General features: G+C 54.6%; 4 protein-coding genes across 4 annotated transcripts; all 4 read right to left on the reverse strand.

The window, feature by feature from the left end:
* Positions 1-1,659: 1,659 nt before the first annotated feature.
* Positions 1,660-3,186, reverse strand: LOC147984163 (uncharacterized). The gene is made up of 5 exons (XM_087543412.1): positions 2,802-3,186; positions 2,598-2,684; positions 2,389-2,499; positions 2,072-2,272; positions 1,660-1,985 (listed from the first exon to the last, which is right to left on the reverse strand). Exons 1-5 carry the CDS (start codon positions 3,090-3,092, stop codon positions 1,857-1,859), a joined length of 819 nt encoding a protein of 272 aa, XP_087399538.1. The 5' UTR covers positions 3,093-3,186; the 3' UTR covers positions 1,660-1,856.
* A 3,657-nt stretch (positions 3,187-6,843) lies between these two features.
* LOC147984164 (uncharacterized) lies at positions 6,844-8,137 on the reverse strand. Its single transcript, XM_087539696.1, has one exon. It carries the CDS (start codon positions 8,073-8,075, stop codon positions 7,092-7,094), a length of 984 nt encoding a protein of 327 aa, XP_087395822.1. The 5' UTR covers positions 8,076-8,137; the 3' UTR covers positions 6,844-7,091.
* A 513-nt stretch (positions 8,138-8,650) lies between these two features.
* Positions 8,651-9,076, reverse strand: LOC147984165 (uncharacterized). Its single transcript, XM_087540993.1, has one exon. It carries the CDS (start codon positions 9,074-9,076, stop codon positions 8,651-8,653), a length of 426 nt encoding a protein of 141 aa, XP_087397119.1.
* Positions 9,077-21,162: 12,086 nt separating this feature from the next.
* LOC147984166 (uncharacterized) lies at positions 21,163-22,305 on the reverse strand. Its single transcript, XM_087539697.1, has 2 exons — positions 21,437-22,305; positions 21,163-21,200 (listed from the first exon to the last, which is right to left on the reverse strand). The coding sequence occupies exons 1-2, from the start codon at positions 22,092-22,094 to the stop codon at positions 21,163-21,165; spliced, it is 696 nt and encodes a 231-aa protein (XP_087395823.1). The 5' UTR covers positions 22,095-22,305.
* Between the last annotated feature and the right edge of the window lie 312 nt (positions 22,306-22,617).

The following is a 22,617-nucleotide window of genomic DNA, read 5'->3' on the forward strand; positions in this document are numbered from 1 at the left end:
TAACCCAAAAAGCACGTTTACAGTTCGCTGCAGATCAGATTTGCGGGGCGAATTCGTGCGCTGCAGATCAGACCCCGTATATGAAACTATAAAATTAAAAAAATCACGGGAGAAACTTGCAACGACATTCATCATACATAGTTAATCGTCATATTACATCATTGATAGTTGTTCATCATACTACATTATAGTACTACATAGAGGGGAGGGTTTGCGGGTCGTGCAGCGTACCCGAGCCTAGGCTACCAAAATCGACAAGTGCGGCAACGACAATGCGGCGGAGGAGCCCGGGGAGCTCAATCCTCGTCGGAGTCGAGGTCGATCCAGACCTTGGCCTGCTCGGCCTTCATGACGCGCAGGTCCACCTCCTTGGACGCGTGCGCCTGCGACGCCGCGACGCCTTGCTCGAGGAAGATCTCCTCGATCTCGAGCTCGCGGCAGCGGCGCACGCCGGCCTCCTCCTCCCTCGCCGAGCGCTCTATGATGGCACGCTCGAGGTGGTCCTCCTGCCTCGGGGGAGGTAGTCGTCGGTGCCGATGACACCTCGACGCGGCGGGTCCGCGTCGGCCTCGAGCTTGACGGCGAGTGGCCCGAGCTCCTCTGGCTCTCTCTTGACCGGAGTGAGCCACGAGCTCGAGGCGCCCGCAGACGAGCTCCCAGCGGCAGAGGAGCCGAAGGAGGTGCGGCGGCGGACCGTGAGCTCGCGCTCGTACTCGTCGAGCTCGCGGTGTTCGAACGCCGGCGGCGGCCGGCTCCCATAGTTGAGCCACTCCCCCCCCCCCCCCCCCCCCCCCGCTTGCGGGCGGCGGCGGCGGCGCTCCGCTCATCCCCACCACTTTCGTAGCCGTCCATGGGTCCGGAAGGATCGCTAGGTCTTTTTTTAGGCTCGCCGGCAGCGAGAAATTGGGGCGGAAGGGGAGGGGGATCACAGCGGAGCGGCGGATAGGGTTTGACCCGTATCCAAGCGGAGAAACCACATAAATAGCAATGGAGAGGGTCTTTTTCTGGGCCACGGTAAACTTTTTGCGTGTCGGACCCAGGATACGGAGTCTGTTGTAGCAAGAAAAACGGATCGAACCCGCATACTCGCCGAAATTATATGGGTTCGGTCTTTTTACGGGGTCTGCTAGAGATGCTCTTAAAGCACCCTGTATGTTGGCCTTTTTTTTTTGAGATGGTATCCTGGCTTGTTAGGGGGGTACGCGGGTGTGCAGACATGGAGATGGTGGAATATGAAAATTTGCAGGCGCGGGATGGCACGAAATCTGCAGTCGCAGCCCCTTTTACTCGCCGACCTCCAACGGGAAGACAACTCGAGCCTCAGTTGTCAGCATCGGCAGCGGCGACTTACCAATAGTGCGGACCAAGATCTCAGGCTACTCGTCCCCTTGGTCACCGACATGGGCGAGGTCATGCCGTCGTCTCCATGACATTAAGAAGCACACAACCGACATCCATCCCTCCACTCTCGGGTTGTTAGGTAAGGTGCAGGGTCGATTTCGCCGTTACTTATCAGAACATCGATTTCGTCGTTACTTACCGCAACATCGATTTCACCAGGGCGAACCGATGAAGCTGCACCTTCAGGCATCAACACTCATATGGGTGCGATTCGTGCTTGGGTCATGTTAGTCCACATCGGCCCGGGAAAGTCGGACATCTTTTAAAGGATCATCAACTTTGGTTCAAGTTTTTTTGACACCAGAAAAAGGGCCTACAGGTATTTGGAATCAAACTCTATACACGGGAATGCATATGTATGTATCGCACGCAACATCACAGGATCTTACAAAAACAATCCTTTTGGAACGAATCCCCAACTCTACGGTCAGAAGGAAGAAAACACGAGCGAGCCTTCAGGCTTTGCTGTCTGCTCTCGTCACCGCCGCTCTGGACGCCGCCTTCTCCAGCCGGAACCTCCGGAAGTCGGCGACGAGGCCGACGTCCACGTCCCGCTTCATCCTCTCGGCAAGCGTCGACAGGACCTGCACGCCCCAAGCTTTCAGTTCCACATTCTCTCGGCGAGAACAGAGCAGAGATTTCGTTAGGCACAACACAAGGCGAGGCTTACCGACTCGGCGACGCCCCGGAGGACGGCCTCCGGCACGATCCGCATGGGCGGCGGGAGGGCGACGGTGATGGAGATCTCCAGGTGGCCCCTCAGCCGGCTGCCGCGCCGCTGCCCCCTGTCCGCGTACAGCGACCCCCGCACGCCCAGGTCGAAGCTCGCCGGCGTGTAGCCGCTGTCCAGCCCCCTCAGCTCCCACTCGGTCTGCATTCAGAGCCGAAACAAGAGCAGCACATTGTAAACCTGCAGTCGTGCGGATAGAGATAGAAAAGAATTGGTAGCGTGAGCGGGGGGGGGGGGGGGGGGGACTGGAAACGCACGATTCGGAGGTCGAGCCCGCCGGCGGCGCGGTTGCGCAGCTGCATCACGACGACGGGGCGCACGGTGATGAAGAGGAACTCCAGCGGCAGCATCTGGATCCTCCACTCCTCCTGCGCAACAAATAATCGATCGATTAGCCGCAACGCCACCGTCGAACGACACCTGCTCTCTTCGGGGACAGGATAGATTCAATAATCGATTCAGTTACATCGCTGAGCTGCTGGCTCCGGCTCTCGTCGGGGAACATGGCGCGGAACACGCGGGGCCGGTCCTGGAGGTACTCGTCGAACGACACCTGCAGGCAGAACAGAACCCGTCCGCGCACGCGCGATGAATCAATCAATCAATTCGAGCCGTGATTCCATCGAATTCCAAACCCCGAATGCGGAGATCGATCGATGTCAGCGCTTACCCCCGGGGGCTCGTAGAGGGGCATGTCGGTGTCGATGCTGGAGGAGTAGGTGACGGCGTCCGGCGAGGTGGACGACGCTGCCCCAGCCTCCGCCGCCCGGGCCGTGGTCGAGACGGCGTGCCGCAGCGACCTCGACTGAGGGGGAGCCGAGCAGACCAGCGCTCTCACGGGCGGCGCGGAGGCGGTGGGGCGGCTGGTGCCGCGATTCGCGGCAGGCAGCGGCCGCGGCCGGTGGGCCGTGTTCGAGGCCGCGGCGGCCATGGCCGGCTGTAGTGCCGTGCCCATGCCCATGGCTGAGGTCGGCACGCGGCAACGGAGACCACTCCTTTTCCCCGTGTGACGGGGTAGGGGGAGTAGGGACAAGCGGTGGCCGATGACCCTGGTGACATCCTGATCGGGCCACTGGAAACTGGAATGATGGGAGCACCTTTCTTTCTGGTTAGTGGCCGTGACGTACTCCCTCCGGTCCTTTTTACTCCACATATTAGATTTGGATCAAGTCAAACTTTATAAAGTTTGATCAAATATATATTAAAAAATATCAATATCTACCATATCAAATATATATCCCATGAAACTACATTTCGTAATGAATCTAACAAAATTGATTTGGCATCATAAATGTTACTATTTTTTTTCTATAAATACGGTCAAAGTAGAGATACTTTGACTTCAGACAAAGCTTATATGCAGACTAAAAAGGACCGGAGGGAGTACATGGATGCCTCGGTCCATTTGGATGTTTTTGCTGGGTGTTTGGTTTGAACCTTTTTTCAGAAAATGCAGTCTAACGATTTTTAAAAATAAAATAAAAACACAATAAGAAAAGTAAACAATCATATACCCAAAGACACTCGCCCTTATGAACGCGCGTACTTGGTTTCAATCCCTGGGAGATTGAGCCGACAGATCTTAAGATTATTGAAGTTGTTATACTAGATACTAGCAAAATGGTCTGTGTATTGCAACGGGAGAAAAAAATAATCATAATATCCGATGGCCATGACCAAGCATCACCGAGATACACCATCACTCTCAAATTCGTGAAATCATGAATAATTTTTGAAATCACAATTTTTTTAAAAAAACTGTGCACATATTTGGAATTGTGAACATTTTTTAATTCATGAAAACTTTTATAAATTTTGAATATTTCTAAAATCAAAAATATTTTTGAATTCATGAACATTCAGACTATTTGCAAACATTTTTTAAAAATTGTGAACATTTTTCTAAAAACATTTTTCTTGAATCGACAAACATTTCTAGAATCGACGAACATTTTTTATAAATTGGTGGAACATATTTTGGAATTCACGAACATTTTTTATTTAATTAATTTTTTTTAAATGCATGATCATTTTTAAAATCAGCCAATACTTTATGAATGAATAAACTATTTTTTAAGTCACAAACAATTTTTGAATTTTTGGCATATTTTTCCATTCATGAACATTTTTTGAATTGACGAAAAAAATTCAATGTCATTAATAATTTTTTAATACACAACTTTTTAAAAAATCATGAACATTTTTAGATTTCCCAACATATGTTTTCAAAATTTCGACCATTTTCTGAATAAGCAAATATATTTTTACAAAATCATGAACAATTTCTAAATCCACAAACATTTTATGATTTATTAACGAATTATTTCAAAATTTTCATTTCTAAAATTTTGGAACTTTTTAAGTCCCGAATAATTTAAGGTAGAAAATAAAAAGGAAACGAAAAAATTAAAAAATAAAAATTAAAAAACAGGGCGCCCGGACATGGGCCGACCCAAACAAGTGCGCTGTGATTTCTCCCGGCGCACAGAGCACACACGGTATAGGAGGTCCCTACTGCATGGGCCGGCCTAGTGACAGCACGCGGCAACGGAGACCACTCCTTTTCCCCGTGTGACGGGGTAGGGGAGTAGGGACAGCGGTGATCTATGAACCTGGTGACAGCACGTGAGCCGCGGCTGCTCGGCAGTCAACGTGGCGTGTCACTTGTCAGGTCAGTGGTTACGGAGCGGGTCTTGGATTCGCGTCGCGCCACCGAGCCTGAGATGCTATCCTGGCCGGGGCACGGGGAACCTGTGATGATAGGAGCACCTTTCTTGTTTGCCCGAAAAATGAGCCATACTATCGTTATGTCTCCGAGGCCTCTCCACACCTCAATGGGATACAATTAGGTTCCATCGCATTGCCTCATTTCATCCTTTTAAAACCTCCTCACATACCATATCACTAAAAATATATTTAAGGGGAAGTTGTCTGATGACTATTTTCTTATTTCTCGTAAACATTATATCCTTTTTTTAATTAAACAAGCCTAACTAATGGCATAGGGTCTGCAAGTCAATGACATGTGCGATGGTGGCCGGAAGGTGCGGGGCGGTGCCGCGGTGACGTGGTGTCGGTGGCCTGGCGTGGCGGCGGCGTGAGAGTCTTCTCTCATGAAATTTAAGTGGTTTCCTGTCCGCCAATTATACGGGAAAGGTCATATCCCCGTAAACGTGAGGGGAGTTGGGGAAGGGGTATACAAGATCCCGTAAAAAAATCAGGATTACCAAAACTGTTGCCTGGACTCCCCATAAATGATAGCTTTTCGGTAATGATAACTGACAAACAATTTTGTCGCAACTTTACCTAGTAGGAGATAACAAGTCCCATCCTTTTTTCGCCGTAAAATTTCTCTTCTTTTCAGAAATTGCCAACCTATACAACTAAATTTGCCATCTAAAACATTCACAAATGCCAATCCTTTCCAGCAAACGTTCGCCATATGGAAGTTATTGCAGTTGCTCTTAATTCACATCCATTGTAAAGCCTGGTTATTAAATTTTAGCACTTTGTTTGGATGATTGATAGACATTTATTTTTCTTTTGCTAATATAGGAAAAATCAAGGATATAGATGGTCATGGCTAGTTAATTATTGTGAGATAGATTTACAGTTGTGCTTGCTCTTCCATGTAGTTCGTGTCCGTGCGTTGCTGATAATTCGCAGCTGTGGCAAGGGTCATGCCAAAGGGTTAAAAGTTAGGATAGGGATGGATTGCGGGAGAGGGGAGGTTTAGAGGAGACTCTTGATCAGATCGATCTGAAAACAGTTATAGGCTCAGATCATTTGGCTGATTGTCTCAAAATCTTGAGAATCAGACTTTCTCTTAGACTATCCCATAATTTTGAATCCATATCTTGACAATCCTAGCTATTTAGACCCTAATTAGTTATGACTGTTAAAAACATGACTTCAAAATTCTGGAAGAATCTATGGGGAGGTCTGATTCTCAAGATTCTGAGAGAATCGGTGATGGCTAGGTGAGGCGGAGAAGGCAGTGGCGGCTAGGAGGAGGAGCTAGCTAGGGCTAACTCGATGGGGATGCCTCGCCGCCTGGCTTATATTGTCGGGGGAGGCAGACGGCTCAGCGTGAGATGATATTGTGTGGCGATCAATGACGGGCTGCCTCGAGTATGCGAAGAAATGGACTAGGGCGAGCAGCTAGCGGTCAGGCCGCCCCATCACCGGTTATTCTATGGGCCGGTGGTGTGACAAGATGAAGCTTTTCTCCCGTATGGTAATAGAGCATGCTACAAATCAGGCCTCCCAACATCCATATTACGATGTTAATTTTTTTTCTAGAGCAAGCTCTGTAATATGGAAGATGCGTTATGTGAAGTAGTGTACTACTTCATATAATGCATCTTCCATACAAAACTGCCATATAGACGATGGATGTGTGCACGACACTGGAACGATTGGCAGTCCAGCCGTTGATATGCGCTGGATAGCATCCATGAACGACTCGAGATGTGCTGTCGTGCACAAGTCGTCTGCATGGCGTCGTGTGTATAGCAGCGCTCTTCCATATCATACTACTCCGTAGTTGCTATCTGCAAAAAATATCATACTATGGAGTAGTTGTTAGTATGACGATTGGCTACACATAACGCATCTGTTAGAGCTACTCTAAGATTATGCGAAAATTTCCTCATCTTTTGTTCTACATCGAGTAAAGGGGTTGTGCAAGCGTTTCTTTATTGTCCAAAAATATAAGCTAGATTGGTAAAGCTATGGTTCACACAGCTAAACATAGACCCAACAGATAGTTTGAAAAGCATGTCCGCTGCATGCAGTACAAGTACAGTACACCACTCGAAAGGGAGCATAAACGAAAATCACGATCCATGCATCATCCCTAATCCATGCTCCTTCATGGCATCATCCATTTCCCAGCTTTCATCTCCCCGTGTGGAGGCACACGATGCATCATTTCCTTTCCCCAGTTTCAGAGTCTTCATCAAACCCCAGATGCCTCCTGAGAAGCTGGATCATTGGAGCCTAAAAGGTCGTCCCTGCGACGCATCTCCTCAGCATCTTCCTCAAGTTTAGCAACGAAAGCGTACCTAAAATCATCATGAGCAGAAGGAGCAATAACACATCCATCGAACTTTCGAGTCACAACTTCCAGGGCAAAGTCCCGGATCAATCTGTTCGTGTAGGACTTGTTGCAGTCATAATACTTGTCCCTCAGGTCCTGAGCCATCAAGCCAGCTTCAATGGTGATGCCCAGCAGGGCAGCCTTCCGAACCAGAAGAGCAGCATCAGAGCAATCCTGATGAGGACCTTGCATGCAGCTCAGGCCGAGCTTCCGGACCCGCGTGCTCTCGTGGGGGGATTCCTCCGGGTCCAGAAGCCCGGGGTCGCAGCCCATCCTCTCGATGATCAGCTCGGTCTCCTTGGCGACGCACGCGGCGGCGATCATGGCGATGGAAGAACCTTCACCGCCGCCGTCGGAGAGGATGAGGTTCAGGGCGCACCTGTGGATGTCGTCGCTCAGACTGACCTCGTCCGGGGAGACGATGTATCGCCGGGACAGCCATTGGGACTTGAGGTTGATCTCCTGCTCCATGCACCGCCTGTAGGCGTCGGGGCCGGGACGGAGAAGAGCGGCGTTGCGGCCGCAGAATTTGTGGAGGTAGGCGCGGTACGGGCACCAGTCGTCCAGAGCTTGAGGGTAGAGGCGATCGGATCCCCACGCGCGCTCGAAGAGGCGGGGGAAGTGGATCATCAGCAAGGGAGGAACGGGGCTGTCGGGATCCCATGGCTCCTGAATGGGGTCACACCATGAGGCCATCATCGCGTAGAGGCCCCTGAGGGCGTCGGCTGGATCGATCAAACAATAGCCATCCTGATCATCTTGACCCGAGTCGGCTTTGTCCGTGGCGGCCGCCGACTCCGTGGTTGGCGTCGGAGGAGGAGATCCCGACGGCGGCGCTGGCATTGCGGCGGGCTAGATCTGTTCCTGCTGTGTGGCTTTTGGCTTAGGGTGCGGTGGTTACGACGAGGCGGAAGGAAAGGAACCGACGCCAGATTCTCCCTCGGGCTTTATCTTTTGAATTTTGAGGGGAGGGAGGGGGCCGAGGAGACGCCGGTGATGCCGGCAAGCATTAACGTGCGGTTTGCGCCGGATAGCATAACCTCTGCTTTCCCCTGAATGAAAATGAAAGAGAAAAATTCACTACAGGTCCATTTATTTCCACCGGCGTTAGCTTTAGTCCTTATGGTTACAAATACCCGCAATACGGTCACCAAACTGTAACACCCCAGGAAAGAAAAGGAGAGAAGAGGATCCAGATCGGGACGAGAGGGGGAAGAATGACTTGAAGAGGAAGGAGGGATGAATTGCATAGAGAGGATTCAGGTACAAGATTTGTCAACACACGCATGCCCCCACACAGCCACAGGCGGCCACCCTTTATCGTTACGCACGCAGCCACTTGTCGGCCAGCTGGCTGGGCCCACCCGTCAGCTCTAGGACACACTAATCCGCTGGTTAGGTGTGACATTCCTCCCTCCTTAAGACTGGGCGTCGTCATCTTCGTCTTCAACGTCGTCGCCCGCGTCTTCTTCCTCCCAGAGCTCCGCAGATGAAAAGCGCTGACGAAGAACGTCGTAATTCTCCCACGTCGTTGGTGCAGAGTCCCCCGCTCCCCATTGAACCTTGATCTGTACCACCGGCGCGTTCCCCAGCTTCATCATGCGCCGGTCCAGGATGCGAGTGGGAGAGAGGCCGGTGGTGGAGAGGTCGGACACCTTGGGCAGTTCGTTGTACACCGGCGTGAAGTCAGGTGTGAAGGGCTTCAATTGTGAGACGTGGAAGACGGGGTGGATCTGGCTCTCTGGTGGCAGGTCGAGCTTGTACGCGAGCGAGCCGGTCTTCTCGACGATCTTGTAGGGCCCGAAGAACTTGAACGCCAGCTTGGCGCACGGGCGATTGACCATCGAGCGCTGCGCATAAGGCTGGAGCTTGAGCAGCACTTGATACGTTGCCTGGAAGTGGCGCTCGGTGCGGTTGCGATCTGCGTTCTTCTTGAACCGGCGCTGCGCGCGCTCCTACTGGGCGCGTATGTGCGCGTTGTGCGCCGCCCAGTCCATCTCCTCGCCGGCGGCTGTCGATGCCTCCCAGGACGCCATTGCGCCCAGATTTGCTTCCTTGCCGTAGAGGGCCTTGAAGGGTGTACCCTGAAGAGAAGCGTGGAATGTCGAGTTGTACCAAAACTCTGCCATGGGCAGCCATCGGCGCCATTTTTGCGGCGAGTCGTGGACCGCGCAACGGAGGTATATCTCCATGCACTGGTTCACGCACTCACTCTGGCCGTCCGTCTGGGGGTGGTAGGCCGTCGAGTAGAGCAGTTTGGTACCAGCTCCGGCGAGCAGCTCGCGCCAGAGGTGACTGGTGAAGATCTTGTCGCGGTCGGAGACGATGGAGGAGGGGATGCCGTGCAGCTTCACCACGTTGTCCCAGAATGCCCGCGCTACTTGTGTGGCGTTGAATGGGTGGCGGAGAGGGACGAAGTGCGCGAATTTGGTGAAGCGGTCGACGACCACCATGATCATGTCGCAGCCCTCCGAGCGCGGCAAGCCCTCGACGAAGTCCATGGTGAGATCCTCCCAAGGCGCGGCCGGAATTGGCAGCGGGGCCAGGAGCCCCGGCGACTTGACGTGCTCGTGCTTGGCCTGCTGGCACACCGCGCACTGCTGCACAAATTCGTCGACGTCGCGCTTGAGGCCGCGCCAGTCGAAGTGTTTGCGCACGCGCTGGTAGGTGGCAGTGCTGCTAGAATGGCCTCCCACGGCGCTGCAGTGCAGCGCGGCGATGAGCTTGGTGCGCAGAGCAGCGTTGGCACCGATCCAGAGGCGACCTTGGCGTCAGATAGTGCCACGGTAGAGCTCGTAGCTGTGCTCGTCGGGGCTGTGCAGGGCGAGCTGCTACAGCCGCTCTTGTGCGTCCACGTGGGTGGCGTAGGAGTTGACCACCTCCTGCATCCACGCGGGCTGGCACGCCGAGAGCGCGACCACCTCAAATTGCTTGCCCATGCGGGAGAGCGCGTCGGCGGCGCCATTGTCTAGCCCGCGTCTGTACTAGAAGCGAAACTGAAGTCCTGCCAGCTTTGCCATGGCCTTGCGCTGGAGCTCGGTTTCCAGGTGCTGCTCCCCAAGATTGCAGAGGGACTTGTGGTCTGTGACGATGTCGAAGGGGCCGCGCTGCAAGTACTGGCGCCACTTGTCGACGGCCATCATCACGGCGAGGAACTCTTTCTCGTAGGTGGAGAGCTTCTGGTTGCGCATGCCCAACGCCTTGCTGAAGTAGGCCACCGGGTGGCCATCTTGCGCCAGCACTGCGCCAACCCTCGTGTCGCAGGCGTCCGTCTCGATCATGAACGGGCGTTCGAAGTTGGGCAGCGCCAGGACTGGTGTGGTGACTATGGCGCTCTTGAGCATGTCGAATGCCGCTTGCGCCTGCTCGGTCCAGGAGAAGCCCTTCTTGGTGAGCAGCTTCGTGAGCGGCTTGGCGATGATGCCGTAGTGTGGCACGAATTTTCTGTAATAGCTGGTGAGGCCCAGAAACCCGCGCAGCTCCGTGGCGTTCGTCGGCGTTGGCCACTGCTCCATGGCCTGCGTCTTCTCCTTGTCCGTGGCCACGCCCTCCTTGGATATCACATGGCCGAGGTAGTCGATGTGATCGCAGGTGAACGTGCACTTGGATTCCTTGACGTACAGCTGGTGCGCCCGGAGCAGCTCGAAGACGATGCGCAGGTGCTCTAAGTGCTCCTCCATCGTCTCGCTGAAGACCAAGATGTCATCCAAGAATATGATGACGAACTTGCGGACATACTTACCGAAGATGGCGTTCATTAGACACTGAAAGGTGGCGGGTGCGTTTGTGAGGCCGAACGGCATGACCATGAACTGGAAATGCCCATGATGTGTCTTGAATGCCGTCTTGGACTCGTCTTCTTCCCGCATCCTGATCTGATGGTAGCCCGCCCGCAAGTCCAGTTTGGAAAACACCGCAGCGCCGACCAGCTCGTCCAGCAGCTCGTCGATGATGGGGAGGGGAAATTTGTTCTTGACAGCGGCATCGTTGAGGCGGCGTTAGTCGACACAGAATCGCCAGGTGCTGTCCTTCTTCTTCACGAGCAGCACTGGCGCGGCGTAGGGACTGACGTTGTGCGTGATCACGCCGGAGTCCAGCATCTCCTTGACCTAACGCTCGATCTCGTCCTTCTGAAGCGACGAGTAGCGGTACGGGCGCGTGTTCATGGGGACCACGCCCTCCACCAGTGTGACGGCGTGGTCGTATTGGCGATGGGGAGGGAGGCCTTGCGGTGCCGCAAACACGTCGGCGAATTCCTCGAGCAGATCTGCCAGTGGCGTTTGACTTGGGCCGTTGCGAACCTGGCGCGCTGGAGGGCCGCAGGTGTCCACCATGGCCATGGCCCAGACATCGTTGCTGGCGATCATCCTGCGCAGCTCCTCGGGACTGACCGCCTTGAGCGTGGTGGCCGGTTTGGTTGGAACACCGTGGAGCGTGACCTCTTCGCCGTCGTGCAGAAATTTCACCCACTTGTCTTGCCAGTGGCATGTCATGGGGCTGTGCTGGGCGAGCCAGTCCATGCCCAAAATGCCGTCGTACGCGCCAATCTCCAGCTCACGTATGGGCGTCTCGAAGGTGTGGCCCTGCATCCACCATTTGAGGCCGGGCACGATGCGGTTGCAGGTGAGTTTGTCGCCGTTGGCCACTCGCACCTCGGTCGGCGGAATTTCCTCCGTGGCGAGGCCGAGGCGATCGACGAACGCCTTGTTGACGAAACTGTGGGTGCTGCCCGAGTCGAGCAGCAGGAGCATGACTTGGTTTCCCACCAAGGCGCGCAACCTGATCGTCATCGCCGAGTCCGTGCCGTCGAGCGCTGCGACGAGAGAAGGCAACACTCTGGTGCGTTCGCGGCCAAGGCAGGGGGTTGCGCCACCGGGCCCGGGTCGTCGAGCAGCTGCAGGGCATGGATGGTGTCATCCGAGAGCACCTCCCCATGGTCTCCCACGTTGATTGTGAGCAGTTGCGCGGGTTGAGCGCAGCGATGCTCCCTGGAGTAGCGATCGCCGCACTTGAAACAGAGATTGTTCGCGCGACGGAAATCGTGTAGTTGCCGCTCCTGCGCGTACTCGTCTCCTTGGGCGCGAACCGGCGCGGCCACGGCGCGCTGTGGCAGTGCCGCGGCGGCTGTCGTTGGTGGTGGTCGGCCCGCGGGTGTGATGCGGGGTCGCGCGCGGGTCGTGCCCAACTCTTCCTCTTGGATGCGCGCGAGCACCGAGGCGCGCGTGATGCTTGAGGGTGCCTGAAGACGCACCGGGGCACGCAGCTCGTCGTTGAGGCCAAGGAGGAACTGCGTCACGAAGAACTTGGTGTTGATCGATGGATCGAGCGCGAGCAAGTGGTACATCTGCTCGTCGAACGCGGCGCGGTACTCGGCGACGGTGCCTGTTTGGCGGAGCTGGAGCAGCTTGTGCATCACCACCTCAAATTCGTCGGCGCCAAACTCCTCCAGGACCGCCAACATGAAGACGTCCCATGTGATGTTGCGATGCGTCTGGCGGAACGCTTGAAGCCAGTGCGCGGCCTGGCCGTCGATGTAGAGCGCCGCGGTGGCGACCCACTGGTGGGCAGCCACCTTGTAGAGTTCGAAGTAGGCGAGGCAACGGTCCAGCCACAAATATGGCGCCGTGCCGTCGAACTTGGGAAAATCGTGCTTCGGGGGCTTGTGGTACTCGTTGGTGTTGTGGCCCGTCGGAGACGCAGTCGGCGCGGCGAGAAATCCGCCCTGTGGTGGCACGGGAAGGAAAGGTGGGCAGTGGTCGCCCAGACGCGCGTGCGAAGACGACGGACGTGCCGGATCTGGTACGGGGCGCGGCGACGGGGGAGGAGGAGGGGGTGGTGGAGGTTGCTGCTGCTGTTGCGCGGGCTGGTGAAGATGCGTGGTGACCGAGCCTGACGGAGAGGCAGATCCTTCCACCGTCTTGCGCGTGAGGTCGAGGTCCGTCTGGGTCAGATCAAGCTGCCGCGAGAGGCCGCACATCTCCTGCGAGATCTGCGCGTTGAAGGCGGCCTGGAGCTCGATCTGTTTCTCTTGCGCCATCTTCTGGTCGTCGATTCTGGCGAGCAGAGTCTCCAGCATCTTGGTGATGTTGGTGTTCCCTTCGTCCGTGGCGGCGAGAACTTGCCGCGTCGCCGCCGAGGCCTTGGAAGGAGCCGTTGTCCTGCTCGAAAGGGCGTCGAACCCCGCGACGGATTTCGTGCGGCTCACCGGAGCAACCCACACCGGCGCGGTGGATGTTACCGACTCCCAAACATGCAAGGAAGAAAAATTTCGGCGGAGAATAGCTCTGATTACCAACTGTAACACCCCAAGAAGGAAGAGGAGAGAAGGGGATCCAGATCGGGACGAGAGGGGGAAGAATGACTTGGAGAGGAAGGAGGGATGAATTGCATAGAGAGGATTCAGGTACAAGATTTGTCAACACACGCATGCCCCCACACAGCCACAGGCGGCCACCCTTTATCGTTACGCACGCAGCCACTTGTCGGCCAGCTGGCTGGGCCCACCCGCCAACTCTAGGACACACTAATCCGCTGGTTAGGTGTGACACAAACTTGCTCTAGGGAGTCATCTATGGTCCATTATACGATTTTCTATACATACGCGCTGAGCTGGCCTTGGTCAACGGCGGCCAACTGTGCGCTGACTGCCACATGCGCTTGCTCGCTTGAATACGTAGGGAATCAGTTTTTTTTTTGCAGAACTGGCAGTTATTAAACTGAATAGCAGCTCCCCTCCCGCACCTCGTACCCGTAGTCGTGGCTCTCCACCACCATGTCCCACTTCGCGCTCGCGCGCCACCGGCGGCTCGATCCGCAGCGCCTCGTACACGGCCGACTTCACCAGCGGCATCTCGGCCAGCGCCTGGATCGTCACCTCGCCGCCGTTGGCACGCACGGCGGCGCGCACCTCCATCGCGAGGCGGCCGGGTGCGCGCGGCCCGGCCACTTCACCAGCGACGGGAACAGGATCCTCATGCTGCCGAAGGAGTTGAAGCACATGGCGAAGAGGATGTTGTGCACCGCCTCCTCCCGCGCGATGCCCAGCCGCTCGCCCTCGTCGATCACCGCCTTGCCGACGTCGCGGAAGAAGTCGGCGAGGCGGCCGTAGTTGGGCAGGCCGAGGCCGAGCAGGCGGGCTGCTGGAACAGAACCCACTTGGCGATCAGCTTGGGAGTTGGGCCCTTCGTCGCGGAGCGGCGAGTCGACGGGGTCGCGGCAAAGGAAGCCGAAGGTGGCGGCGTCGTTGTAGTTGCCGAAGTCGGAGCCTGGCGGAAAGCTGACAATGATAGCAATGACACCCCGCCCGCCTTGAAACACCGTTTGTCGAGTCCATTTCAATAACAGCCACAATGCAATCCCTCCAGGGTCCCAAGGTGTTAACAGCTGGTAGATGCTCCAGTGAGACCCAAACAACTCGATAGCACAAAAGAGAAGATAATCTGAATGGAGCTCATAGGACTGATATCCAGCTTGATACACATCCACCGTACTGGGATCGACGCTTGTTCCCCTGCACCAATGAGTATCCAGATTCAAATGTGCAAGGACAGAGAAAGTTTCCAAGTAATCCACCCAGGTAAGTAATAGGACGTTCTGAAAAGAACAAATGTTGTTGCTATGTCTGAAGGAAGCAATGACAGTAACAACTGAATTATTTGAAATGTGTTTCTCCTTCTTCCACAACAGTGCAAACTTCTCCAAATAAATTTCACAGTGGGCAAGACCATGGGTAAAATATTCATCACGTTCTAGTTGATGCACCATATAGGATATGTAACATTGTATGCTCTTGTAGTTCACACGCACCCCATGTATTGCTTCTGAACCCATCAAGTGTTGTTGATAAGATTCAGATAGGCCATATAACCTGCATGTGTATGCAGTGTGGCGAGGCCATGGATGAAAAATCATCAGTAAATTTTGGTCCTGAGGAAAGCGTCGGTCAGTGATGCACTCCCAAATACTTGCTGGTGGACGCTTGAAACGGATAGGCAACTCCCAATCCCAATTGTTTCTATGCTCGAACATGTAAATAACAGCGCCGTCGACTACCTTCAGTTTCAGATATGCTTGAGTAGAGCCAACCTCAAAGTAGCATCTCGGCTGTACACACTGAATCCTTGGTGTTTGCAGCATTGTTGAACCACTTTCTTTATGAACCATGCGACATTTGAGACATCCCTTGTCCATGAATAAATAGATTACAAGCCCCGGTTGATATAAGATGCTCACAATCACGTTTTTTTAAAGCCTGAAATTTGGCGAATGAGGATTCAGGAATATATATGTTGCATACACTGAGAATAACATCATGAAACAATCGCCATGATGGTCAGAATTGCATCATCGAGTGAAATGGATACTTCCATTAAATTCCTCTTGGCTCAAATATTTTTGGTGCACCGACAAGCTTATAAGCTGAATATTCCTTTGCAATTTGTCGCTCATAGGAACACTACATACAGTAGCATGATCCAGAATGCGATGCTCGGATAAGTTCCAAATTTTATCAGAGAGCTCAGTTTTGAGTAGTTCGGACCACACACGTACTGCTCGACAATCGCAGGCAAAATATTGTAGCTTCGGTTGAACATTTTGTGGACTGAATCTGAACATTTGTTCTGCATTTTGAGCATGAAGTTGACAAGAGAACTGCACAAAACAGATAGCTGACTGCCCTTCCACATCACTCAGGTACAGATTGCCCATAAATTGCATTATCGGGTGACTCAGGGTAGGAATATCTCCTGGTAGTACAGTATGAGGCAACAGCAAGCAAACATCTCCAGATAAAATTCAGTTGAAGCATAAAGCTGGGCACACCATTCGGCAACTTCCTGTGATTGCACTCTACAACATGGGTAGAACACTTTTTGGCTGTGACCTCCTGAGTCCGCTGGGGCATGTTGAGGCGCACCACCGTGGAGCAGTGCGCGCGGACGCTGGCCCGTTTAAGTACTCGAGCCGGTCCTTGAGCGCGCCCAGCAACGGCGGGCCGTGCTCGCCCGGCACCTTCCGCAGCGGCAGTCGACGCTTCGGCGACAGCACCTCGTGCCGGTCCGTCGCGGACGCGGACGCCCGCGTCTGCCGCACGCGCTCGGCGCGGAGAAGGAGAGCTGGTGGACCGCCGTCGCCATTTGCGTTGATCCGAGCGAGAGCTGCTACAGAGGGAAGTGCTACGGCGTGAGTACTTGAGCCAAGTCCACACGGCGGCTGCTGCTGCTTGTGGTGTGCCGTGTGCTGGAGCGTGGGAGCGAGAGGGACGTCACGCGGGCCCCTCCCAAACGGCACGGTCAGCGTCCGACGACGAGCTCATGGCGGCGGTCGCGACACTCGCCCACGCCAGCGACCTCCTCGGCAGCGACGACGAACAGGGAGAAGCAGAGAGGAGGGAGGAGGCGGGTGGCTTGGTCCGACCAGGTGGGGGAAGCTGCTATTCAATTTAATAACTGGCAATTTTGCAAAAAAAAAACACCCTGCATAGCTGACTATTCAAGCGAGCAAGTGCATGTGGCAGTCAGCGCACAGTTGGCAGCCGTTGACCAAGGCCAGCTCAGCGCATACGTATAGAAAATCGTATAATGGACCGTAGATGACCCCTAGAGCAAGTTTGGTGACCGTAATGCGGGTATTTGTAACCACAAGGACTAAAGCTAACGCCAATGCAAATTTGATGACTTATAGTGAATTTTTCTCAAAATGAAAATGGGCAGAATTTTCTCGGCCTCCCATTTTTGTTCTTGAGAGATCAAAGTTTCTTTCTGAAAGATCTAGCGCTGCTGGCATTCATATATTAAGCAGAAAACAACGGGAACAGCAAATACATGGGGTAGATCCTAGGATCATATAGTCTGGAGAGATAAAAGTGAATCCATGACCAAACATATCCGCCTTGTTTAATGAATCAAAGCGAGCCGTGTAGTGGTGTGTGTAGTCACACGCCATCCTCCGATTTCCTTCGTTTCGAAGCCGGGTCACTCGCAGCATTTGGTTAAATCGTAATCTGAATGAAGCCTTGCCATTCATTCGCCTCGTCACCCAGTCTGTCCTTATCGCTAAGCCGTCTCACACTTGACCCTGGCCTTAATGCTCATCTGGAGTGCAAGTCGCAGTATTGAACTGGGCTGTGGCTTGGATAAGGACTCAATTTAGATTATGCATTCAGCTCAGCAACGTGTCCCAACTCCCAACACAGAGAGAAATTCATATATGGAAAAGGAAAAAAAATGGAGAAGTTGTCGCTGAGGTCTTCGAGGATAATGCTATGTGCTGTGGCATGTCGATCATGCTAAAACAAAACACGAGTCAATACAATTACATAGTTATAATCCTGTGACGTCCTGAAAGCAATATCGATCTCACTGTCGTTGCCCTTCGCACTCACAAGCGACGCGATAGGAAAGGAAGAGGAAAGAAAGGGCAGAGAGCCGGAAAGGGGAGGCTGAGATTTGCATGGACCGAGTCCACAAAAGCCAAAAAAGTCTAATCTAATCCAAGTGCATGCAGCAAATGGAATCCTTGGATTCTGAAAACATACTAATTGTCTCGGTGCAGAACCGGAGAATTCGGTCGGATGTATCATGCTCTCTAGAAGGAGACATGCAACCACCAACGGAACCTTTACCAGTGCAGTTTTATTTGGGTCCCTGCGACCACCAACGGAACGACATAAACTTCAAGGGGCCACGTGAGAGAAGAAGAAAATGCCACCGACAAGCCATGATCAAATAGAAGGTCATAGCAGAAAAGGTGTGAAAAGAGCCATGACGCCGCTCAAGGCGCCGCACATGTCGTCGTTGTTGGTCGTCGGCCGAAGATGCACTCTGCGTCTTTACCCCTACTGGATCGCGAATCTGAAGTCCTCAAGTCGCAGTGCTGTCAAGGGGATCGTGAAACTATAAACGTGAAACAGTTTGAGGGAAGACACCTCTCAAGGGGCGATCGGCTCATATATTTATAACAGAGTTACAAGTCTTGCAGACCAAGAAATAAACCCTATACGCGTATATGTACAACCGTATGCAAACGGAATACGCGAGATTAGCTATACAAAATTATACGTTAACATCCCCGCAGTTTGTGCGTCGGTCGAACGCATAAACTGTACCGAAAGTCCAAGAAGAGTTGAGCCGGTAAGCCCTTCGTCATGATATCGGCAAACTGCTGTGAGGATGACACATGAAGAACCCGAATCTGACCGAGAGACACCTTCTCGCGGACGAAGTGGATGTCGATCTCGATGTGCTTCGTGCGGCGATGCTGGACCGGGTTACATGCCATGTAAACAGCACTGACGTTATCACAGAAGACAACGGTGGCGGATGGAAGAGGACGATGAAGCTCGAGGAGAAGTTGGCGAAGCCAGCAACACTGAGCCACGACATGGGCCACGGCGCGATACTCGGCCTCGGCACTGGAGCGAGACACCGTGGCCTGACGTTTGGAGGACCAAGACACCAGGTTATCACCGAGGTAGACACAGTAGCCAGAGGTAGATCATCGAGTGTCGGGGCAGCCGGCCTAATCTGCGTCAGAGTATGCAGTGAGGGAGGCGGCCGGTGTGGAGTGGAGCTGTAGACCGAGGTCGAGGGTGCCACGAACATAGCGAAGAATCCGCTTAACGAGGTTGAGATGAGGTTCCCGGGGAGCATGCATGTAGAGGCACGCTTGCTGAACAGCATGTGCAATGTCGGGGCGAGTGAGCGTCAGGTACTGAAGGGCCCCGGCAAAACTCCGGTACTCCGTGGCATCGGTGACGAGAGGACCCTCGTCGGCGGAGAGCTTGCAACGGGTGTCAATGGGCGTGACACACGGGTTGCAGTCCATCATGCCAGCGCGCTGAAGAAGATCGATGGCATACTGCCGCTGCGAGAGAAGCATCCCGGAAGAAGACCGAGAGACCGAGATCCCGAGGAAGTAAGTCAGGTCCCCGAGATCGGTCATGGAGAACTCCCGGTGAAGCTGGTCGGTGATGTGCTGGAGAAGCGCGGCGCTGGACGCGGTGAGGATGATGTCGTCCACGTAGAGGAGTAGGTAGGCCATCTCAGAGCTGTGCCGTAGCACGAACAGAGACACGTCGCTCTGAGAAGCCACAAAGCCCAGTCGATGAGCGTGATGAGCGAACCGCTGGTACCACGCGCGGGGCGCCTGCTTGAGTCCATAGAGTGACTTGTGGAGCAGGTAGACATGGTGAGGACGTGTAGGGTCGATGAAGCCGGGTGGCTGCTCACAGTGGACCACCTCGTCGAGATCGCCATGGAGGAAGGCATTCTTGACGTCCAGCTGATGAACCGGCCAAGCATATGAGACGGCGATGCTGAGCACAACGCGGATCGTGGCCGGCTTGACGACGGGACTGAAGGTCTCGTCGTAGTCAATGCCAGGCTGCTGCGAGAATCCACGGACCACCCACCGTGCCTTGTACCGAGCGAGAGCACCGTCAGCATCAAACTTGTGCTTGAAGATCCACTTTCCTGAAACAATGTTAGCACCAACTGGTCGAGGAACAAGAGTCCAAGTGTGGTTCTGAAGGATAGCATCGTACTCCTCAGTCATGGAAGCACGCCAAAGAGGATCCTGGAGAGCAGAGCGATATGTTTTGGGAATAGGAGAGAGAGAGGAGTGTTCAGCCGAGAGATTAAGTTTATTAATGGGCTGAAAAATACCACACTTGGCGCGAGTGAGCATGGTGTGAGTGTTGGTGGTGGAGGTGGTGCTGTCGCGAGAGCGACGAGAAGGGGGTGGTGGTGGTGGTGGAGAGGGGGACGAAGGTGGTGACACAGACGAGAGCGGCGCGGGTGAGGCGGGCGCTGTGGCGATCGACGTCGGGGTGGAAGGCCCCGAGCCATGCATGGCGGGCTGGGCCGAGGAGGCCGGCGCCATGTTGGGCTGGCCTGCGGGAGGCACGACGACCGCGGGAGCAGGCTGCTTGGCGACCAAGTCGAGAAGAAAATCGAGATCATCCGGAGACTGAGTGGTTCGAGTGGTGGCGAAAGGAAAGGTGTGTTCGTCAAAAATGACATGTCGCGAGATGATGATGCGGCATGTCGTTAGGTCGAGACACCGATAGCCGCGATGCGATGCAGGGTACCCAAGAAAGACGCATGCGGTGGAGCGAGGGGCGAGTTTATGAGGTGCCGTGGCGGACTGGTTAGGGTAGCATAGGCACCCGAAGACACGGAGGTCGGAGAAGGAGGGGGGTTTTTGATAGAGGAGGGTATACGGGATCCGGAAGTCCAAGGCTTGGCTAGGACGACGGTTGAGCAAGAAGGTTGCGACGGCAAGGGCCTCGGCCCAGTACGCAGGGGGCATATAAGCTTGGAACAACAAGGTGCGGGTAATGTCGTTGAGCGTGCGAAGTGCTCGTTCGGCCTTGTCGTTTTGAGGGGAGGTGTATGGGCAGGACATGCGGGGGTGTATACCGTTGCGTGCAAGGAACTCGATGAAGGTAGAGTTAACGAACTCGGTACCATTATCGGTCTGGAAGGATATGACGGGGAGGTTGAATTGTGTGCGTGCGTATGCAACAAAGTTGATGAGAATATCACATGTGTCGGATTTCCGGTGAAGGGGAAACGTCCACATAAAATGAGAGAAGTCATCAACAATGACAAGGTAATATTTGAAACCAGAATTACTAGCAACAGGTGAGGTCCATAAATCGCAATGAAGTAATTGGAACGGAGCAACACAAACTGTTGATGATCTAGAAAAGGGTAAACGCACGTGCTTGCCAAGTTGACATGCATGACACACTTGAGTACTTTTATTACATGGAATAGCAAATGTTGAAGATAAATGTGACATAGAGTCATGACCGGGATGTCCTAAGCGACGATGCCATAGCTCCGATGTGGTGGTGGTGGCGACGAGTCCAAACGGGGAGGTGGTGGGGTTGGTGTTGGCGTTGAACTCGTAGAGCGGTCCTGGGCTACTGCAGGGAATGATCTCGCGCCGAGTGTGCAGATCCTTAATAGAAAAACCACATGGGCCATACTCCACAGAAACAGAATTATCGATTGTAAATTGACGAGTAGAAAGGAGATTTTTGATAATATCTGGAACAACGAGAACATTGTTGAGATAAAATGTGTGACTAGGTGTGTGGAGAGTGACATGGCCGGTGGCGGTGATAGGAAGGGGAACACCATTGCCGACAGTGACTCGAAGAGAGGGAGGAGGATGGGAGGAAGTGGAGAGTATACCGGGGTCGGAGACCATGTGCGAGGTGGCGCCGGAATCCATCACCCAAGCACCCGGCGTGGAGGAGCTGGCGGCAGAGGGCCCAGCGGTGGCGTTGAGGGCGGCGACGAGGGCGGAGCAGTCCCATGCAGGAGCCGGGGCGGAGCCGGCAGGGTGGTAGGGCACCGCGGGTGGAGGCGGGTTGGTGCCCCATGCCTGGCCATGCAGGGGCGCCATCTGGGTCGTGTAAGTGACCTGGCTAGGGGGCACCCAGGTGGACTGACGGGATGGCGGTGCCGGGGCAGTGGACCGCGGGGCTGGCCCGAGGAGGCCGGCGCCCCCGGCGGGAGCAGCCGGAGCGCCGTAGGGGCGCCAGGTGGGCTGCATCTGTTGTGTCTGCCCGGTGTAGGGGTTGAAGCAGATCCACGGTCCGGGCGCGGCGGCAAGGTAGGCATGGTTGGAGTTGGCGCCGCTCCCGCCGCCGTTCTTCTTCTTCTTGGACCAGCAGCCGCCTTGGCCGCCATTGCCGCCAGAATTGCCACCGGTGGAGGAGCCGGTGGTGTTGCCGTAGAGGGCGACTTGGGATGGCATGGGGCCGCCCGGGGCGATGTTGGCGAGCTGGTTCTCACGGAGGAGAAGAATGGAGCGAGTCTGCAGAAAGGTGGGGGCCGGAACCTGCATCGTGACGAGGGTGGTGATGTCGGAGAAGCGGGGGTTGAGCCCCCGGAGACAGGTGAGGACCAGGGTTTGGTCGGTCACGGGCTGCCCCACGTCCGCGAGCGCGTCGGAGAGGGCCTTCAGGCGATGGCAGTAGGCGGTGATGGTGAGGTCGCCTTGGACGAGGGCCCGGAACTCCGCCTCGAGGTAGACGGCCCGGGTGAGCTGATTGTCGAGGAAGAGGTTCCGGATCAGCGCGCAGGCCTCCTACGCGGTCTAATCTTGGGCCATGATTGTGTCGAGGATGTCCTCGCAGATGGAGCCATAGATCCACGAGCGCACGACGAAGTCCTGACGCTGCCAGTCCGCCGAGCGGGCATCCGGCGGTGTGAGGTCGGAGATGTGGTCGGTGAGGTCGTACTTGCCGAGGAGGACGTTGATGAGCATACGCCACTTGGCGTAGTTGGACTTCTGGAGGTCGAGGACGATGGGAACATGCATCTTGACGCTGGCGACATGGACGGCCTGGGACGCCGGCGACGCGATG

The sequence above is a fragment of the Triticum urartu genome, chromosome 2A (genome assembly GCF_056163025.1).
Source record: "Triticum urartu cultivar PI428250 chromosome 2A, HENAU_Tu73, whole genome shotgun sequence".
Taxonomy (NCBI): domain Eukaryota; kingdom Viridiplantae; phylum Streptophyta; class Magnoliopsida; order Poales; family Poaceae; genus Triticum; species Triticum urartu.